Source organism: Pezoporus flaviventris, unplaced genomic scaffold, assembly GCF_033815535.1.
Source record: "Pezoporus flaviventris isolate CSIRO_AGI_PZ_B2104156 unplaced genomic scaffold, CSIRO_AGI_Pfla_v1 ptg000002l, whole genome shotgun sequence".
Lineage (NCBI taxonomy): Eukaryota > Metazoa > Chordata > Aves > Psittaciformes > Psittacidae > Pezoporus > Pezoporus flaviventris.
In genome coordinates, this window is record NW_026892550.1 from 72,001,963 (window position 1) to 72,019,760 (window position 17,798).

At 38.3% G+C, this 17,798-nt stretch overlaps 1 protein-coding gene across 28 annotated transcripts in view; it reads right to left on the reverse strand.

The window, feature by feature from the left end:
* ANK2 (ankyrin 2) overlaps positions 1 to 17,798 on the reverse strand; it is a 359,385-nt gene that overhangs the window by 54,604 nt on the left and 286,983 nt on the right. For 17 of the 28 annotated variants that reach the window (XM_061443294.1, XM_061443134.1, XM_061443156.1 and 14 more), the window contains 3 exons: positions 9,165 to 9,309; positions 3,927 to 4,029; positions 3,241 to 3,344 (listed from right to left, as the gene is read on the reverse strand). In XM_061443294.1, coding sequence (XP_061299278.1) covers positions 3,241 to 3,344; positions 3,927 to 4,029; positions 9,165 to 9,309 — 352 coding nt within the window. Of the gene's footprint in view, positions 1 to 3,240; positions 3,345 to 3,926; positions 4,030 to 7,237; positions 7,250 to 9,164; positions 9,310 to 17,798 lie in introns of all 28 variants that reach the window. The other 11 variants (XM_061443201.1, XM_061443188.1, XM_061443308.1 and 8 more) reach the window with 2 other exon arrangements.

Genomic DNA, 17,798 nt, shown 5'->3' on the forward strand with positions numbered 1-17,798 from the left:
CCAAAGTTTTATCATAAGCAAGTCAGAGTTGGAAAAGCTGCAGAGTTAGTACAAATCTTGCTCTAGAACAAAAAAACAATCATGAACTAAGAGGTCCTTCCTCACAATATGACAATATGTCAGATTTGCCTCTTATCCACCATACCTTTACATATTTGTCAGTAAAATTCTCAGAAATATAAGCTATACAAATAAATTGTGGAAATTTTTTTCACTGTATCACCAGAAGCCAGATATGACAAAAACATTGTTTTGCACATAATTTATACTTTAAATTCTACAGTCAGCCTTACCTTTACCATTCACACTTCACTATTGTGGGGTAAGAACATGATACTGTCAAGCAATGTCTAAATGCTGCAAGTGAAGTCTTTCAGTTCAGTGTTTTTTTGCCTTCCAACTTAATGAAAATATGTGTTCTTTTACAACAGGATATTGTGAGGTATGAGATTAAAACTGAGAAATGCATTTGCATTTATGTAGGCATTAGTTCTGCCTGTCATAACGCTTCATCAGGAAAGTATGTGTAATATCCCCTAATATTACTAAGCAAAATGATAAAACTCTTACTGGATATTTAGTACCCAAACTTTCTGGCGTATTCAGAGATTCTTAACATTGCTCAGCATGTTAGATCAGACAGTTTTATCAGAAGTGAATCTGATTTGCTGACAAGTAGTTTAAATGTAGGAATTAATACTTTTTCCTTCAGCCAATATATGAAATTAATTTGGAACCTGCTGGGCATGTAAAATGACCAGGAGATGGTGAGCATTAAAAAAGTGTTACCTCTTAAGAGATATTTACTTCCTTGTTTTTAAAATAGCTGCCAAGGGCCCTAACCAAAGATCTTGCTTTTCTTTCTTTATTGATGAAACTATCAACATACTGAAAAAACAGTTATATTTAAATTTTAAGTGGATGGTTAAAACATTTTCCCCTTCTGAAATTTCAAGCATAGAAGTTTTGGTTAGTTATGCAAAGGGTGAAATATACGTCTGTGAAATTCCACACCAAAAGAACAATTCTCTCTAGATCTACCTTTTTCCTTGGGGGTGTTACACTGTGATCCACTCCCCACTGCAATGGGAGATCAGTAGGAACTCAGCAACAATTTGGGTTTAGCCCCTGAGTACTGCAGGGAAAGAATACTGTCTTTTTTTTTTTCCGGATTGTACAGAATACAAAATTAAGATAATCGGTCTCAAATAAAGTACCATTCAATGCTTTGCTGAGGTGTTACTTTATAAAAACATGGTCTGATTTCAATATGCTTCCAGTGTCCCAGGCAAAACTGAGGCCATATCCTTGCCTTAAGCCACTAACAATGTTTATATTGTATTTCTTTTCCAACACGAAGAGTTGTCTTTCATGACAGATACATACTACTTCAGTGCGTGCACCTGAAATGCCAACAGTGTTGCTAGTTCACGAGAACCTGATAATAGAGCATGTCTGCATAGGAAGGAGGGTGTAGGTCACAAGAGGGGCATAAATAACAAACATACTTGTTTTTCCAGCTAAGTAAATGCAAAAATCTCTCACACAGTACTTCTATGATTATTTCACTTTTAAAATAAGGACTTACAAGCAGAACCCTAGTGGTCAATGTATTTTCCTAAAAAAGAGGTGTAAACAAGAGGCACCCAACAGTTTATGATAACTTAATGACCTGGACAAGTCTAAGCAAGATAAAAATGAAGTGTTGTACAGACTTTTCCATAGGCTAAGTAATCATTACTAAAGATTTATTTACTACAATATTTAGTGGCAAGTTGGTTGGTAATATAAGAAGAACATAATTATTTGTGTCAAATGTCACTATTTTATACAAGGCTGCAGACATTATTGCTCCTATTAAAATCTAGTATCTTATTCTACCACTAGCACCCTGGTCATCCAGAAAGGTCTAAATATCACTAATATTTTTTAAAAAGAAAAATACAAAATGACTGCACATCCAAGAAATAAATGCCACTCTCCTAGAAAGTATCTAGTTTATCCTTTGCAATCACTGGTGAGACCTACCTTTCTGACAGTGAAAAATAACACATCCTTTTGAAACAGTCTGTGAACTACTTAGGGTTTGAATAAACCACCAAAACAATTTTAAAGCTTACATTCTGACATAAATATGGACGCATAAACCATACATAATGTACATATTAAGTATTTCTGTTAGATTTGTTAGTTTGGATCTGAAGAGAAGCAAATCCAAACAGCACTGGTCACAGCCAAATACCCTGCTACCAACTAACAAACTTCTCATACGTGTCACAAATCAGTCAATTTGAAATTGCAGTAAGACAATACTGTTTCTCTTCTAGATCAGGACTGACTGTCATTCCAAATGGGACTCCAATATTATTTTTTGAAAGATATGGACTCTTGCAAGACTGTTGCAAATTCATTTGCGATTTACAGTAAAATCTTTCTCCTTGTGATGTCCAGCCATGCTGCGTACAATGTAGCTCCACAGAAATTAAATGCTTTTTTATGAAATCAGTTTCCTACGAATTCACCTGCACATGCGTTGTAAAATCTGACAGCAGGACACAAGTGTAGAATTTAGTGTAAAGAATAAAACTACCTAAAATTCAGTATGTGAGAGCACTTAAAACAAATGCACCCAGATTTTGAGGCAACCAGGATAAACTTTGTAAGTATGAATTTGTCTGGGCCTGCATTTTGACTTCTCTCACTCTCTTTCAGTGAGTTTGCCCAAAAGAAAAAAGCTGACAAAGAGTCAGTTGTGAGAATACACAAATATAGTGGACAAATAATTGTAAAGCACATGATGTTTAAGTTGCTTGTCGATTCCACAGTTCATGTAGTTAAATCATGACAAATACTAGAGCTGATGCTTACCTGAACTATTTCACTAGCATAGGAAGTACTAATCACCTAGATCAATTAGGCCCTTGGTCTCAATTACCGACTTTTAAAAGGCACTGTATTTACATCTCCATAAAATCCACACGAATGTATGAATCCATGTGTCAATAATTCATTCGTCTTGAGCATGACCAAAAGCTCACTGACTTGCAGTTATTTCAGTGGATAGTCTTGCCACTCAGTTCTGCTTGCTCATCAGAGCCTAAGAGATCATAACAAGTTACTGACAGCTCTTAGTGGCACTGAATTAAAATATGACTCCTGGTTAAGCATCAGTTGAAGCTGCTGCTACTGCAGGTATTCTGTTTCTCTTTTTTTTAGTATAAAGCTAATTGAGACACTCACCCTGAATGAATAGGGCTGGAAGAAAGAGCCACATTGTCCAAGTTTTCAGGGCCCCAGCTTAAGCGATATGAATTCCTTTCAGCTTCTTTGACCAGAGTTGTTACCTTGGTAAGCAAAAAACATCTCCTTTTTACTACAATAAAATCAATTCATCAACCAAATAATAAGAAGATATATTTTGCATAGTAATGCCTAAAGCGTTTAAACATTTTTAAAGAGAACAGAGTAATAATAGCATTAAGATATTAGAAACCACTTACTGGAACATTTTGTACTTGCTCAAAGTAATCATATGTCAGTGTTTCCAGTGACATGAATGCTTTGATTTACCAAAGGGGCATTTCCCAAAATTTGTTTGCCTGTTTGTTTAACTGCAAGCACACTTCTTTGAGGACAATGGCCTTGAGCTCGTCAAATGAACTCAATATTTAGCCCAATGGCTGTTAGCATAATTCAAAAATCTGTTAACCTGGAGAATGTTATGAAGACAGTCCCTGTACAATATTCACACAGCTTAGCCAGTTATGTTGGAATAGAGTTTAATACTGCACAGCATAATACACTATGGAAATTAGATTTATATTAAAATAAAGAAGCATACACAACATGGTATTATTAGTACAATTAAAACTGTAATCTTTTTATATTTCTGTGTTTATAAGTGAACTTAAAGAGAATTTGCTTACCTGCTGGCTGGGGATTACAACTGTGTCATCGATCATGGCACTGTCCCTCAGGTAGGAGGCATGGCTCAGTGTGTGGGACCTGTCTGAACTGAAGGATCGCAGGCTGGTAGGTTGGCAGGATGCCAGAGCAATGCATCAGCAGCACAGATGATGTTGTAAAGGTTTCATGATAGATCGAGTGGGAGAATGAAGAAAGCATGCTATTAGCAATATGATGCAGCTTCCAGGGGGAGTAACAGTCACAGGGGAAAAAACAGGGCTTTACAAATTCGTGGCATGCTACCTTGCTGACCAAGGGCCACTGGTGACTGATCAGCTTCAAAATGCAGAACCTAAAGATTAATCTAGATGACAGTTTATTTTATATTCACAAATACTTTATACTTGGGTTTGTGGCATGATAGTTTCCGTATAATAAAGAGCATTAATTTCTTTTAAGTAAGGCTCTCCAAAGAAGTTCTTTTTCCAGCAAGTCACAAAAGCACACCACTATGGAAAACCAGAACGCTAGTAACTAAAGAAAAGCTGAAAGGACCCTTTCTGAAGCTTTGTTATGATCTACTCTCTCCCTTTAAGACTGTAAACAAATAAGCTTGATGTTGTCCCCTGGAAGGTACACACAGCAAGGTGAATTGTGGCCAGCTGCAAGCTCCTGTGTGAAACAAAACTCATCCTCAGTATGCCAACAGCATCTTTAGAGAGGCAGTCCAAATGTGAGCAGTGTTGTCTTTGCAAGTACACACAGACCTACAGAAAACTGGTTGCTATAGCAATGGGAGATGCAAGGCTGTAAATAAGCTGCTTCCAAGCACTGGCTCAGAACGTAACTGCAGTATATGTTAGCAAAAAAGGCAAAAAAAGACAAATAAGACACCACAGAAGGACATATTGAGGTAAATGGGGTTTCTGCTACCAAACAGCACTAGTTTTGTCCTTTAAATATTTACCAGCAGCAGTATTACAATAGTGATTTTTAAAAACAGATCAACCACCTTCCGACGTTGTATGTGTACTCTGTGATGTTGTTCTGTATCTTGAGGAGTATAGGACCTATCACTGAAGGAAGTGGTTTATTTTTCATGGATTACACAACCATGAGTAGTATTTATCATGACTAATGCACTGGATCAGAACAACAGGCCATTCATCTCAACACATCAAATTTTAAGGGATAATTCCTTAGCAGCAGTTAGCAGTAAGAAAGTCGTGTACATGATGGACGCAAGATTCAAGTGCTTTAGGTGCAGGTCTTGTTGGAAATATTTTACCATCTGATTCAGACCAGCAAGCCTTTTTTAACAACAGCTACACTCACTCCATCAGTTTTTGATGCATTTTTAGAAGGAAATGGTTCTCTTATTTTTATTAACAATACATGACATTGAAGAATAACCAATGCTATTCATCACTGACTTATACCAATGGCCTATTTAGCATACTAGATGGAGTGTGCAAAACTGAAAGCAACGATAAGTATTATACAAGTACGAGCCTTAGGAAAGTCTTGAGAAAAAGAAACCAACAATAAATCATCTCTTACATGTCATGAAACAGAATCCTGACTGAAGAGTACATTGGTTAAACATTTTAGTGTGAACTGGGTAGGGAGAATACACCTTGCTTGTTCACAACACGAGTACTTCAGTGAACATTTGTTCTTCGGTTGAAAAATAATCCTCAGTAGCAGACCCCATTTGCCATCATTATCCTTGATTCACTGCAATGTTTGACACTTCCAGAACTGCTTTTTTGCACCATGCAATGCTTGTAAGTGGTTCGCCATCCAAGTTGTAGGTTCTGCTATTCACCTAATGTTATGTCCCAGACAGATACTGAATGAAAGGAAGCATGTACTAGATCTGGTTAGTTTTTCTACCTGTAAGGTGATTTTGTCTGTATACTCCTGCAAGTACCCAGCACTGCTACTACCACCACTACAAGTAGGCCACTATGTGGTACCTGTATGCAAGCTCCAGTAAATATCCAATATATTGAGGGTATGGACTTTATCAACAGCCATGGTATGCACAAGCATGACTGTGGCCTGCAATACATTAGAAATTTTAATTTTGTCCTACACTTAATTTCAAAACTAGCCTTCAGGTGACATCGCCCCTCTTCTGTGTGCTGCACCAGCTAAACCAGTAGTTAAAAGGTTTGTGCTTCTGAGGCTTAAAAATAAAAGTACTGACTCAAACAAGAGTCCAGATACAGAAGAGCAGTGGCACAGAACAGAATTTACTGTTTATTATTGTAATAAGTCTTCAGGGACCCTGAAAAAAAAAAAAACCAAACCACAAAAAACCAAAACCTAAATCACAGATACAACTAATGTTTGAATACAGGGTTTTTTTCCCAAATCTGTTTGATAAATCTTAATTCACACGGTTTGTTGGGTCAATAGTACCTAGCCCCAGAGACTGAATTTTGGAATCGAGGAATGCCACAAAGCTCCTGAACATAAGAGTATGTCTTACCCATATTAGGTTATGCACAGGCATGTGTCAGCCACCTCTTCTAAGCCCTGAAAAAAAGCCTAGGTGGTATCCAGAAAATAAGAGCAGCATGCTCTAGCCAAGTTTCTAATCTGGGTGACTGAGAGACCATGTTGCACTACACAACCATTTGCCAGCCTAGACAGAGCTCTAGCAATTGCTAGTCCACTTGAGTGTATCTGCTGTTGTGGGAAGTGCATGTTGTTTCAGAAGCTGGGAAAAGAGCCTGGTATAACTGAAAACTGACTAAATCAGCCTTGAAAATATTTCTCAGTAAGACTGAAAACCTTCCTCACACCTATCATAGATCAGAAAGGTGGAAGGGTCGTAAAATGGATCAGAGCCTTTTCAAATACTGGTGATCTGATATGGCCTGATTCAGCCCTGGCTCTTAATATGCAGAGGGAGAATCCAACTGGTGTACTCCATTCTCTTTAATTTTTATTCTATCGCTATCTCTCCATGTAGACAGCTAAGCCTCCCAGCAGCATGGTGACAGCCACCTCCCAGCTGTTGTGATCTACTGCAACCTTCCTGATCCTTGCTAACAGTACCTTTACAGGAATCAAGAAAGTTTCTGCGGGACAGTTGCTGTGCCACACTGTGACCTTTCTAGACAGAAAGCACTGCTGGATCCATATTTCCCACTACATATCAGACTCCTTTGAAACTGTAACTATCTCCAACTGCAGTGTCGTTCACTTGGTTCTCCAGATCAACTTTCTGGCATACAGCAGGCCTCCAAAATGGATGAACAGAGACAGGTGCCATAGAAGGATACAGAGACAAGAAGTTTTCATGCTGTGTAATACCTACCTGGGCATGGTGCTAATGAAAGCATACAAAAAAGAATGAAGGGGACAGAAAAATAAAATAAATAGGGAAGACGGTTACAAAAGAAAAATACATGTTTTTAAATCAAATTGTTTAATGCATAAGATTACATGAGTCTAGACTGCTAATACTATTTTGCTCTACTGAATTTCTTGAAAAATCAAAGCCAGTATAATACAACAAAAATCACATCAACAGAAAAGCAAAAAAAAAAGGTGTCCCTGTGAAATCTCTTACAACCAGTAACCTGACAGTGACAGAAAATGAGACCATGGAGTCAGAAAGATGTACTTTTTTCTCTTATTCTTTCTTCCTTCAGAATTTTACTTCATCTCAAAATAATCATGCTTGATACAGGATGTGAAATGATTTTCATACATCACAAAATAAAACACATCAATTACATGCCAGTGAAAATCTACTAATATTCATTGACTCTACTTAAAACCTAAAATATTCTAAATGGGAGCAGAAACTGGCTTGACACTTGCCTGCCCAATCACTTCTATATAACTTAAAATAAAATTTTAAAAAATTTCATTACCACTGACAGGGCATGATAAAAGGTTTTGATTTGTAAGCATTCTGCTGTAGTTCATAAACATACTCCGACATTTAAAAAGCCACACAGTCACTTTGTTTTCAGTGGATTCACTGGAGCTGTCTAAAAACCAACAAAGACTCCAAGCTCATAAGACCTGAATGCTGAGGGCTTTACATGCTGGGAGGCAAAGAGAACTGTTTCTTGACATCTTTTCTTCCCGGAGCAATTCATAGCCACTGAAGTAAACAGAATGGATCTGACTGATTTCACTGAGCTTTGTAAATACTTCCAGAATAAAAATTAAGACTGGAAAATGAGGTAGGTTAAAAACTCCTTCTGTTGCTAAGACCTCAATTTTTATTTTTTTTTTTTTCCCCTTTAGTGAGCCCCAGTTCTGAAGGCAGTAAGCCTGAAGACATTACTGACTTACACTAGACGCTGTTATTTTCAAATAGGGATGTCTGGGTAGCCTATTGTAAACCAGAACTGTGGGTGTTAATCTGGCAATATGAGTCCACACTTACGCTCACTAGTAAAGACTCTCCTCCTGAAAAGGGAGCTCTGTTGGTCTGTTTTTTTTTATACCATAGTGTCATTCTTTAAAATAATTAAAATAAAATAAAAAAAAATTAAAGTCACAGGCATTATTATTCCACAAATGCATCTAGACTTAAGTTCAACTTCTCAAATATAAGCAAATGAGTAAGTTTTCTGAACTGAACACACAACATTTTATTTTTTTTTTACAACATCAATACTGTGCTGTGCCAGCAGAAGGAAAATTATTCTCTTTCCTGCTACTTCAACTATGATGAAAGAGAAAGAGTTAATATGCTTGCTGACAACATACTCACTGTGAACCCGATGTGGAATGACCAAGTGCATTGCTCCTTTCCTTCTATCTATAGCTAACGAACTACTCTAAAAAGACAGCTTACCTAATGCTAAAACACCCTCTCCACCTATCCCAGCCATCCTGACTCATGACCAGAAAAGATGAGGATGAATCATAAACCCTCTCCATAGACAGCTAGACTCTTCTTCCTCTGCCTGACCACCAAGACAATAAAGCAAGCTATGCCTTTTCAAGAACCAAATAAGAATCACAAAGTCTTCACTAGACTCTAAGTCCAGTATTAGTGCCAACTGTATGCACTTCTGGACTGGTCTGGAAATATTCCTCCTGACCAGACTTTCTTCCTACAATGTGGCAAGTGCCACGCTAACATACCCAATAAAGAAATCCTGACAAGTGCATCCCATACCTCTCTTAGATAAAGAACAGTCCCCAAGAACAGGATTTCAAACATTTAGAACAAAATGTGTGCAGAATTATCATAAGAAAGGACGTGTTCAGGCAAATACCTGTCAGATCGTCCTCCTTCCAAGCTGTACCTTAGGTAGTTCATACCGTCTAAGAACTGGCTGCTTGGTAAAGAGTCATCTCCTAGTTCTCTGAGGTCTTCTGGTCTAAGGTACTCTCCTCCATCTCCTGTCATGGTGTCATCACCTTTAAACCAATCACAAAGGGACAGAGATAAGCACACACACAAGTTTATTTCATTTCCATGCTGGAATCAAACAGCCGGATGGCACAATAAACAGGAAAGCAATTTCCACTCAGGAAACACTGCAAATCACAAGCAATTAATGTATTTAATGAAATTGGCACATCAAGTGAGATTAAAACAATATATTGAAACAAAAATGATTAATGAATTAATCTTATTTTTTGCTGTTGCACTTACTGGTTGGTAAGGGGCAAATTTCTTTGCTAGTCTCTAAAGCATGGTCTCTCTGTTCCCTTACCCATTTTAGCTCTCTGGGCACAACTATGATGTGTCACAGCCTGCCAGTTTATGATTAAATACAACCACTTACTTGCCTAAACCACGTATTTTCAACTGAAAAGGTGTTTTCTGTGGCCTTATGCCTGACAGTTACAAATCCTAACTTAAACTTCATTGTCCAAACTCCACATCATATGAAGCTGTCTCACCCATGTTCCAATATCCTTTTGTGATCAGCAAAAATATTATTTCAAAAACATGTCAATATCCAGAAACTGAAAATAAGCTCACATGCATAGATAGTAATGATTATTAATCAGAAAAGTACTTGAAAATGAATAAAAGCCTAAATGATCACTGGTTATCTGACATAGTTACCTTTTTGCATATAGTCTTAATAAGAGGGTTTAGGTTTTTTTAGGCCCAAAATTCTTTTCCCCAGGAAATTCTGTCTATGTGAAGTCACAGTCTGCTTTTCCCCAGCAGACTAACAAAACAGCTCACATTTCTTTTCTTTCCCATTTGCAACACTGTTTCCACAGCTTCTGCTTGGAGATTTCAGGTTTTCCCAATGGTTAACAACTGCAGCATGAAACTGCCACAGCCTTGGTGTGGCCCACAGAACCACACAGCATGACTAGAGGCCACCAGGATCTCCACAATTTCTCATTTTCTAAGCTGCATGGGCAAACGTCAAGAACTTGAAGCTCAGTTACATGAAGGAGACTACAACTGTTACACAGGAAGTCTTCAGGGGCTACTCATTCCAGCTGCAGTAATGCACCCTGGCATGCTAAGAAACACAAAGGGTTGCAAAGGGTAGGTAAGTAGTACCCGTGCTGTTTCAAACAGAATTCATTTGGGCATCAGGACAGTTGCCACTTGTGTTATTTAAAGTCTTAATAAAACAATTATTGTTACTGCTTCTATTTCTGGTAGACCACCTTCCCTCCACCAGCTGTCCAAAATGTTATTGGTATTACAAACTATAGCAGAGATGCTCACTACAAAAGGAAGAAATCTTGATATCTGTTTTCATGCAAAAAAAATCCAAAAAGCTTTTCTAGCTTGATGATTCTTCTAATAAATAATTAATTTATAATTTCTCATCTAAAACCAAGTAACCTTTGGGGGCTCAAGATTTTTTTGTAGACACAAACACCATATAGAAAAATGAGGCCTAAATCTTTTCAGTGTAACACCAAAAGCTCTTGAAAATTCCATCTGCCCATATTAAGAGGGAGAAACTGGCACAGTTTCACAGAAAACAATAAAATGCATTTAGTCATTGCATGTTTCCTGTCTTCTGACAGATGATGCCTCCGGTTTCCTGGGAGTATCACATTATAAAGCACAGGGCTTAGTAAAAACTTGGAAGATATTAAGGCAGTGCTGTTAATCAAACAGCAAAAGAAATTTCAAGTTATATTTCAAATAAACTAGATTCTTATAATCATGCCAGACATTCCATCTATACTAGAAACAAAGGCAAAATCTTCACCACTTCCTTCACACCCACATCCTTTAAAAAACAAATCCAAACTCCACTCTTATTTCAGCTTTGGCCTCTCATCTGAGAGCTGTCAATAATGGGTCTATGTAAAACGAGCTAGTGTATGTGATGTCAAACACAAACACTAATCAGATTATACATGAGTATTTCACAACATCTTCAGACCTTTTATCTGCTGGTATTACAGCTTACTTGCTAGCATACTAGTATTGAGCAAGTGAACTAGAGGTTAAATTCACTCCCTGCCAACCCCTTGTGCCCTTCCATCTTTCCTGAACGAGATGAACTCCCAGAACAAGTAGCACCTCCTAGTATACGAAAGGAAAAAAAATACGTTCTTAAGCCTAAATGACTGTGCAGTAATAACATTTCATACAACTGCAGTTAACCATGTGTCTTACTTCCTGCTTTGCAGGGCAACTGCACCTACACAGAGGGAATTACTCTGAGTCTGTGTAACAAGCATACATTCATCCTGCCAGTAATACTGTGTTGTCATTAAAAAACTTTAACACAGCCAATTCCTGAGCCTCAGTGAATTAAAAAATACACAGACATGTTATCTACTGAGAAGAAGCTATATATTCAAAGATGTTACATATTCAGCTGACCATGAGCTTCTTTACACAGCAAAGCTTACCAGATGGTGGTTTTATGGCAGTACAAGAAATCGTCTTTTTTAATCAGGCTAGAAACCATTCATCTGCCATCACATTCCCCATCAAATTAATGACAGCAATAATGAATAAGCAGTCTGTGACAAATACGGTCCTTGAAGTTGATGCTCCATGATTTGCAGTGGCCATCTATGAAATTACAGGCAGATTTTGATGAGTCAAATCATTTACTGATTTATCTTCTATTTAATTGAATTAATTTGCAATAGTAATCCTGGTCAGTATGAGAGAAACCACAGGTTCAGACCCCTGGTGTGTGCGCTTGGCTGAGGAGCCACTGGGGTGAGGCAGACAGGCAGGCAGGCAGGAAGGAAGGAAGGCTGAACTAGAAAGTGACAGAAATTGAACTGATGTTTTTAAAGCCAGATACAGTTATGCGAATTTGTCAAAATTATTCTTTTCTCTGCAGCATGCAGATGAGTCTACAGCTCTCCACATAAGTGCCGCTCCTTACCAGTAACAGATGGAGAAGTGACAGCCATGGCAAGCACAATTTTTTATGGAATATATAAGTCCTGAAGCATCTTTACAGGAATGTGTAACACAAAATTTCTCTGACACTTTCCTTGGACACTTTTGCTTCCCTAAATTCAATCTTCTGTTTAATGGTCCGTACACACTAGAAGTTTCCCTGTATTACACTTTGGCCAGTACTTTAAATTTCTTTATTGTTAGCCAGTCAGGAAAACAGGGTTTCATGTGTGGTTTCATATACTGATACATGACCTCACATGAATCATCATGGTAGCTGCTGGTAGCTCAATTCAGCACTTGCAGAAAGATAGACAGTGAAGCAAATGAAAAAAAAAAACAAACCAAAACAAAAAAACAAAACAAAAAAAACACCCACAAAACCCTGTATGTCATGTCTACCCTCCACTATCTGTGTGGAGGGGAAGAGGCCTTGATTTTGTTTTCTCACAAGGTAACCAGCTGCAAAATGAATTTCAGTATTTCACAGGTAGCTATTATGGTATTTATAAAGTTGGTACGTTGGATCTAGGTAGCAAAGAATAAAAGTGCTGCCTTTTAGAACTGGACCAGAACCTAAGCCACAGAAGGTTTGGAAGGTCACTGATACTACCTGGCATGCTGAAAGTCTGAGGTGTGGTGGGACTACTACACAATGAACAGTCAAACTGGGACTTGAATGAGTTCTCTGCATAGACTCAAGAGGAGCACTAAAGCAGATCCCACACAGAATTCTGGGCAGGAAATGCCATTAAAAACACCCATATTCTCACACACAAGTCATCTTTCAGAGCCATGTTGTTCCAGGGAACAACAGCCCAAGATGTCTGCTGCCCACAGAATGGGTAATGATCCTCTGACTGGGAGAGCTCCCTTTGCCTACAGAATGTCTGTAAGTACTGTCAGCAGACATAAAATCTTTAACTAATGAAGATTAATGCAAATGTAAAAGCAACCAGTTCTTATCAATCATGAATAGGAATAACATCCAGCAGCTTTAAGGACAGATTTAGATCAGACGGATAAGACTAATCAAAAATATATTTCCCACTTTTAAAATGCTGATTATGATTTACTTCAATGAACAAGCTATTGCAGGCCTCCCCTATAACTTCAGTCTTTGAAGAAAATAATCAAGTGCTCAAAACTGCTCATAAAATTACAATTTAGGAAATAACACACAAGTCAATACAGCAATGTCTCCTGGTCATGCCCACGTTATTCCTTCTTTGCACTAACAAATGTGCGTCTGTAGTTTGGGTCACACCTACAAATGTCACTGGCATCATTTATTAGTGCTAATCTGGTCAATTCTACTTTTTGTCAACAACATGGATGCAAATAAAAACCAGCAGTTTCTTTGAAACTTTTGCCAACATTTTTGCAAGCTAACCACAATCTCTTATTTTTCAACTAAAATGTTCACAAGTCAGCAATCTTTAGCAGTTCTACCCCAACAAAAGTGAAATAATTTAATTTCTTCCCAATTAAAATATCAGATATTTAAAAAAGGTGTATTCTCTGTGAAAGATTTCAATGAAACAAGCCAAGTAAGACTTTATTATATTTTTTTTTCACATTCTTAGCAACAATGTCAATTAAGTTAGAAGACAAAAACCAAACAGCTAACCGTTATATTGAGAACCTTCTATATTGACAAGACATGAGGGTCCCTTCCAACCCTAATGATTCTGTTATTCTAGATTTCCTTTTGTTTGCATATCTGGCACTTAAAAGAAAACCAAACCAAACCAAACCAACCCTAAAAACAAACAAAAAAAAACCCACAACAACAACAACAACAAACAGAAATCAACTATCACTTTGCTGGGGGGGGGGGGGGGAAGTAATCTCAGCAACATCACGTAAACAAAAGCAGCTCTCCAGAGAATAATTTTCCTTCATCTTGGACGACCTTCTTAAAATGTACCAGCAAGAAACTGCATAATAAACCTTACATGGCATCTAAGCATACATTTTTCTAGGAAATTAGAAGTAAGCAGTGGTATAATTTCTGTGCAGGTAATAATAAGTAAATTTTTAAAGAACCAGTTCTTATTCACCAGCAAGTTGTTCCTGAGCACAGACTTCATTAAAGAAGGTTTCACCTGTATTCTCAATACACAACTTTTGATTCCTCCTGTAAATCTCCTCCTTTGGCTACCTTTTATACTACTGGTTATAAGATGTTTAATTTAGAGTGTGAATTAATTCAGTGGTGTTACTCTGACTTCACCATGTTTTAAAGTGAAGGAACGGCAACTTACTTAAGCCTAACCCAGAACAGTCAAAGGCTGCAGCTTTAACTTCCAGGCTTACTTAAGAAAAGTTACTCCTTAAATCTTCCAACTACTTAAGCCACTAATTCAGTGGAATTATGTACAACAGCAATGTATTCTGCCCAGACATAACTGATCCTTTTGCACACATATGCTGTAGTGTTAGTGTACTCTAAGACCATGTGTGGAGGCACTTGGGAAATACACTATCATATTTTACCATTTCCTGCTGTTATAGATACTAATAAGGAATTCAGTCTGCTTATCGAAGTGCAAGCTGCAGTTACCACAAATATGAAACTATACACTTTGACAATATTCTTGGGTATCAGAGCATATTATCATTTAATAATAACAACATTAGGAACAATAACTAGGTCGCCAGTTAGTTCCAGGCAAGCAAAGGTAGGTAAAACAGATAAATGTGGCATTTTCTTCACAGCTCCCAACATGCCAGGCAGAGCAGCTTATCATTATCCCATTCTACAGTTGGAAGACCAGGATAACTGGAGTGACTTCCACAGAGTCATTTGGGAATTATCAACAGTGACAGAGACAAATTCCTGAACCTTACTGGCGTGTCTGTCTGTAAAATAGTAACTCCTCAGTCCTTTGCGAGTCTGTGTCTGAACTGGACTTACTAAGCAGGCTGGAAATTCCCTTTGTGGATTGTTTCTCCATGCTGGAAAAAAAATTGTCTATACTGAAAACTTCTCTTTATAATAACAAAATTGATTTTTTTTCCTTGCTATCAGGTATGGATTAGCTGTGAACTGCTTTCTGGTATTTAAGATCACATTTTTCATGTCCTTAAGTGATGCACAATTTACAGATATGCTACCTTGTCACTGCTGCACATTCATGAAGGCACAGCAAACCCCACTTTTACAGAGATACCACTCCTCTGAATATGTTTGAATGATGTAGCATCATGATTTTGAGTAAGCTTTAAAATTAAGAAGGAGAAAACAAAGCAACTCTGTAAAGGTAAAACACAACAATCTGGTAGTGGGTCATCACTGTATTCAGGCATTAACATAGATTTTATTTTATAAATTATCTAAGGACATGTAATGATGCTGTTTCCATTTTCAGAAACACTTCAGCAAATTCAACGTCCTCATCACCTTTTCTCTAAGATGACTTCATTATTTGTAATTTTTTTCTAAAGAAAGAAAGTTAAAAACAACCCAACAAACCAACAAAAATATCACCTTGTGTCTCAAGCAAGCATAGGGTTGGCTCTTTAGCAACTTTTAGACAAGCATGCCTCAGGAAAGAGTAATTTTTTGTTCTTTGGACATTGTGATTCCAGCTGATTTTTGAGGCTCCACTGGCTATTTGCACATGATTGTTCACTCAGCATTTGTCTATCCCTTCTCTGAAATTGAAATGTCAGCATTAATTACTGTGCAGTGGGAACTGACCTTTAATGGGTAGCCATCTCAGGGCCATGCTGCTTCTGACAATGGTGTCTCACCTTCTACTTCAGCCTTTCTACTCCCTACTACCTGCAAAAATAGTCTGGCCGAAAAACAATCTGTCAGAACAAAAAGATTAATTTTCAGACAGATGAGTTCTCTGGGTTGGTTCACCACATGGTGAAACATTTGTGCTGACATAACGGAGGATGTGGGAAAGTGCACCAGCCAGAACTTCAGCCTCAAATAGACAGTGAAACCAGAGCTTTTGAAAGTTAACTGGACTGAGAAAAGAGCAGGAGATGAGCAGGCCCAAACAGACACAAATGAGAGCTCTTCAACAACCTGGTTTACTGGTTGCTCTTGTATCCTCTATATACAGCCCTTCATTATTACACTATCTCACATGGGAGTCACAAAGACAAACCATCCACAGCCTGTGCATTCCTAATGCCAGAAAAATAAAGCATGGAATGAGTACAGAGGAGCAGCTACATGCTTCTCAATACAACATTAATATATGGGAGAATAATAAGAAAAAAAAAAGATTCCTGCCTTTTCTAGAACTTCCTGTGTGCCTACACTGACTCAGCCCTAACAGAAACATCTGCTTGTGCTTAACAATTTCTTAACGATTGTTGGAGCAATCCCAGGCACAGCTACATGTTGGGCAGAGAAGAGATTCAGAGTAGCCCTGTGGAGAAGGACTTGGGGGTGTTGGTCAATGAGAAAATAACCATGAGCCAGCTTCAGTGTGCACTCACAGCCCAGAAAGCCAACCGTATCCTGGGCTGCATCAAAAGGAGCATGACCAGCAAGTCGAAGGAGGTAATCCTGCCCTTCTACTCTGCTCTTGTGAGACCTCACTTGGAGTCTTGTGTACAGGTCTGGTGTCCTCAACATAAAAGGGACATGGAACTGTTGGAACAAGTCCAGAGGAGGGCCATGAGGATGATCAGGGGACTGGAGCACTTCCCATATGAAGACAGGCTGAGAAAGTTGGAGCAGTTCAGCCTGCAGAAGAGAAGGCTGCATGGAGACCTCATAGCAGCCTTCCAGTAACTGAAGGGGGGCTACAAGGATGCTGGGAAAGGGGAATTCATTAGGAACTGTAGTGATAGAACAAGGGGTAATGGGTTAAAACTTAAACAGGGGAAGTTTGGATTGGATATAAGGAAGAAGTTCTTTACTGTGAGGGTGGTGAGGCACTGGAATGGGTTGCCCAGGGAAGTTGTGAATGCGTCATCCCTGGTGGTGTTGAAGGCCAGGCTGGACAGAGCCTTGGGTGACATGGTTTAATGGGAGGTGTCCCTGCCCATGGCAGGGGGGTAAGAACTAAATGATATTAAGGTTCTTTCCAACGCTAACTATTCCATGATTTTATGATTCTAACTTCACTGCTTCTGCAGGTGACACTAAAATACATTTCACAAGATGTGTTGCAGCAACAGCCCTTTACTGCTGTAAGTATCCCCCAGGTGCAAATGGCTTCTTCAGTGGCAACAGCTTTAAAGAAACCAAACTTTGTAGCAATACAAACAGCTAAGCCAGACACAATGGTAAAAATTCACAGGGTTTTTAACACAACTCTGTCCACATGAAACACTTTTGCTGACACAGGTATTTCAGAAATCAGAACACTCAACAGCTAGTCCTGGGGGAATCTGTAGGGTAATTCCCATCCTCAAGGAGAAACTATATAATCTTTCTTGCAAGATCAGGCCATCCTCTTCTGAACAGTGATTGTACTGCAAATGCACTGAGCAAATAACAATGGATGATTATCCCTCAGTAGTTTTCATCGCAGACTATTGTAAAAACACAGTACAGTAACGCACATGTGCATGT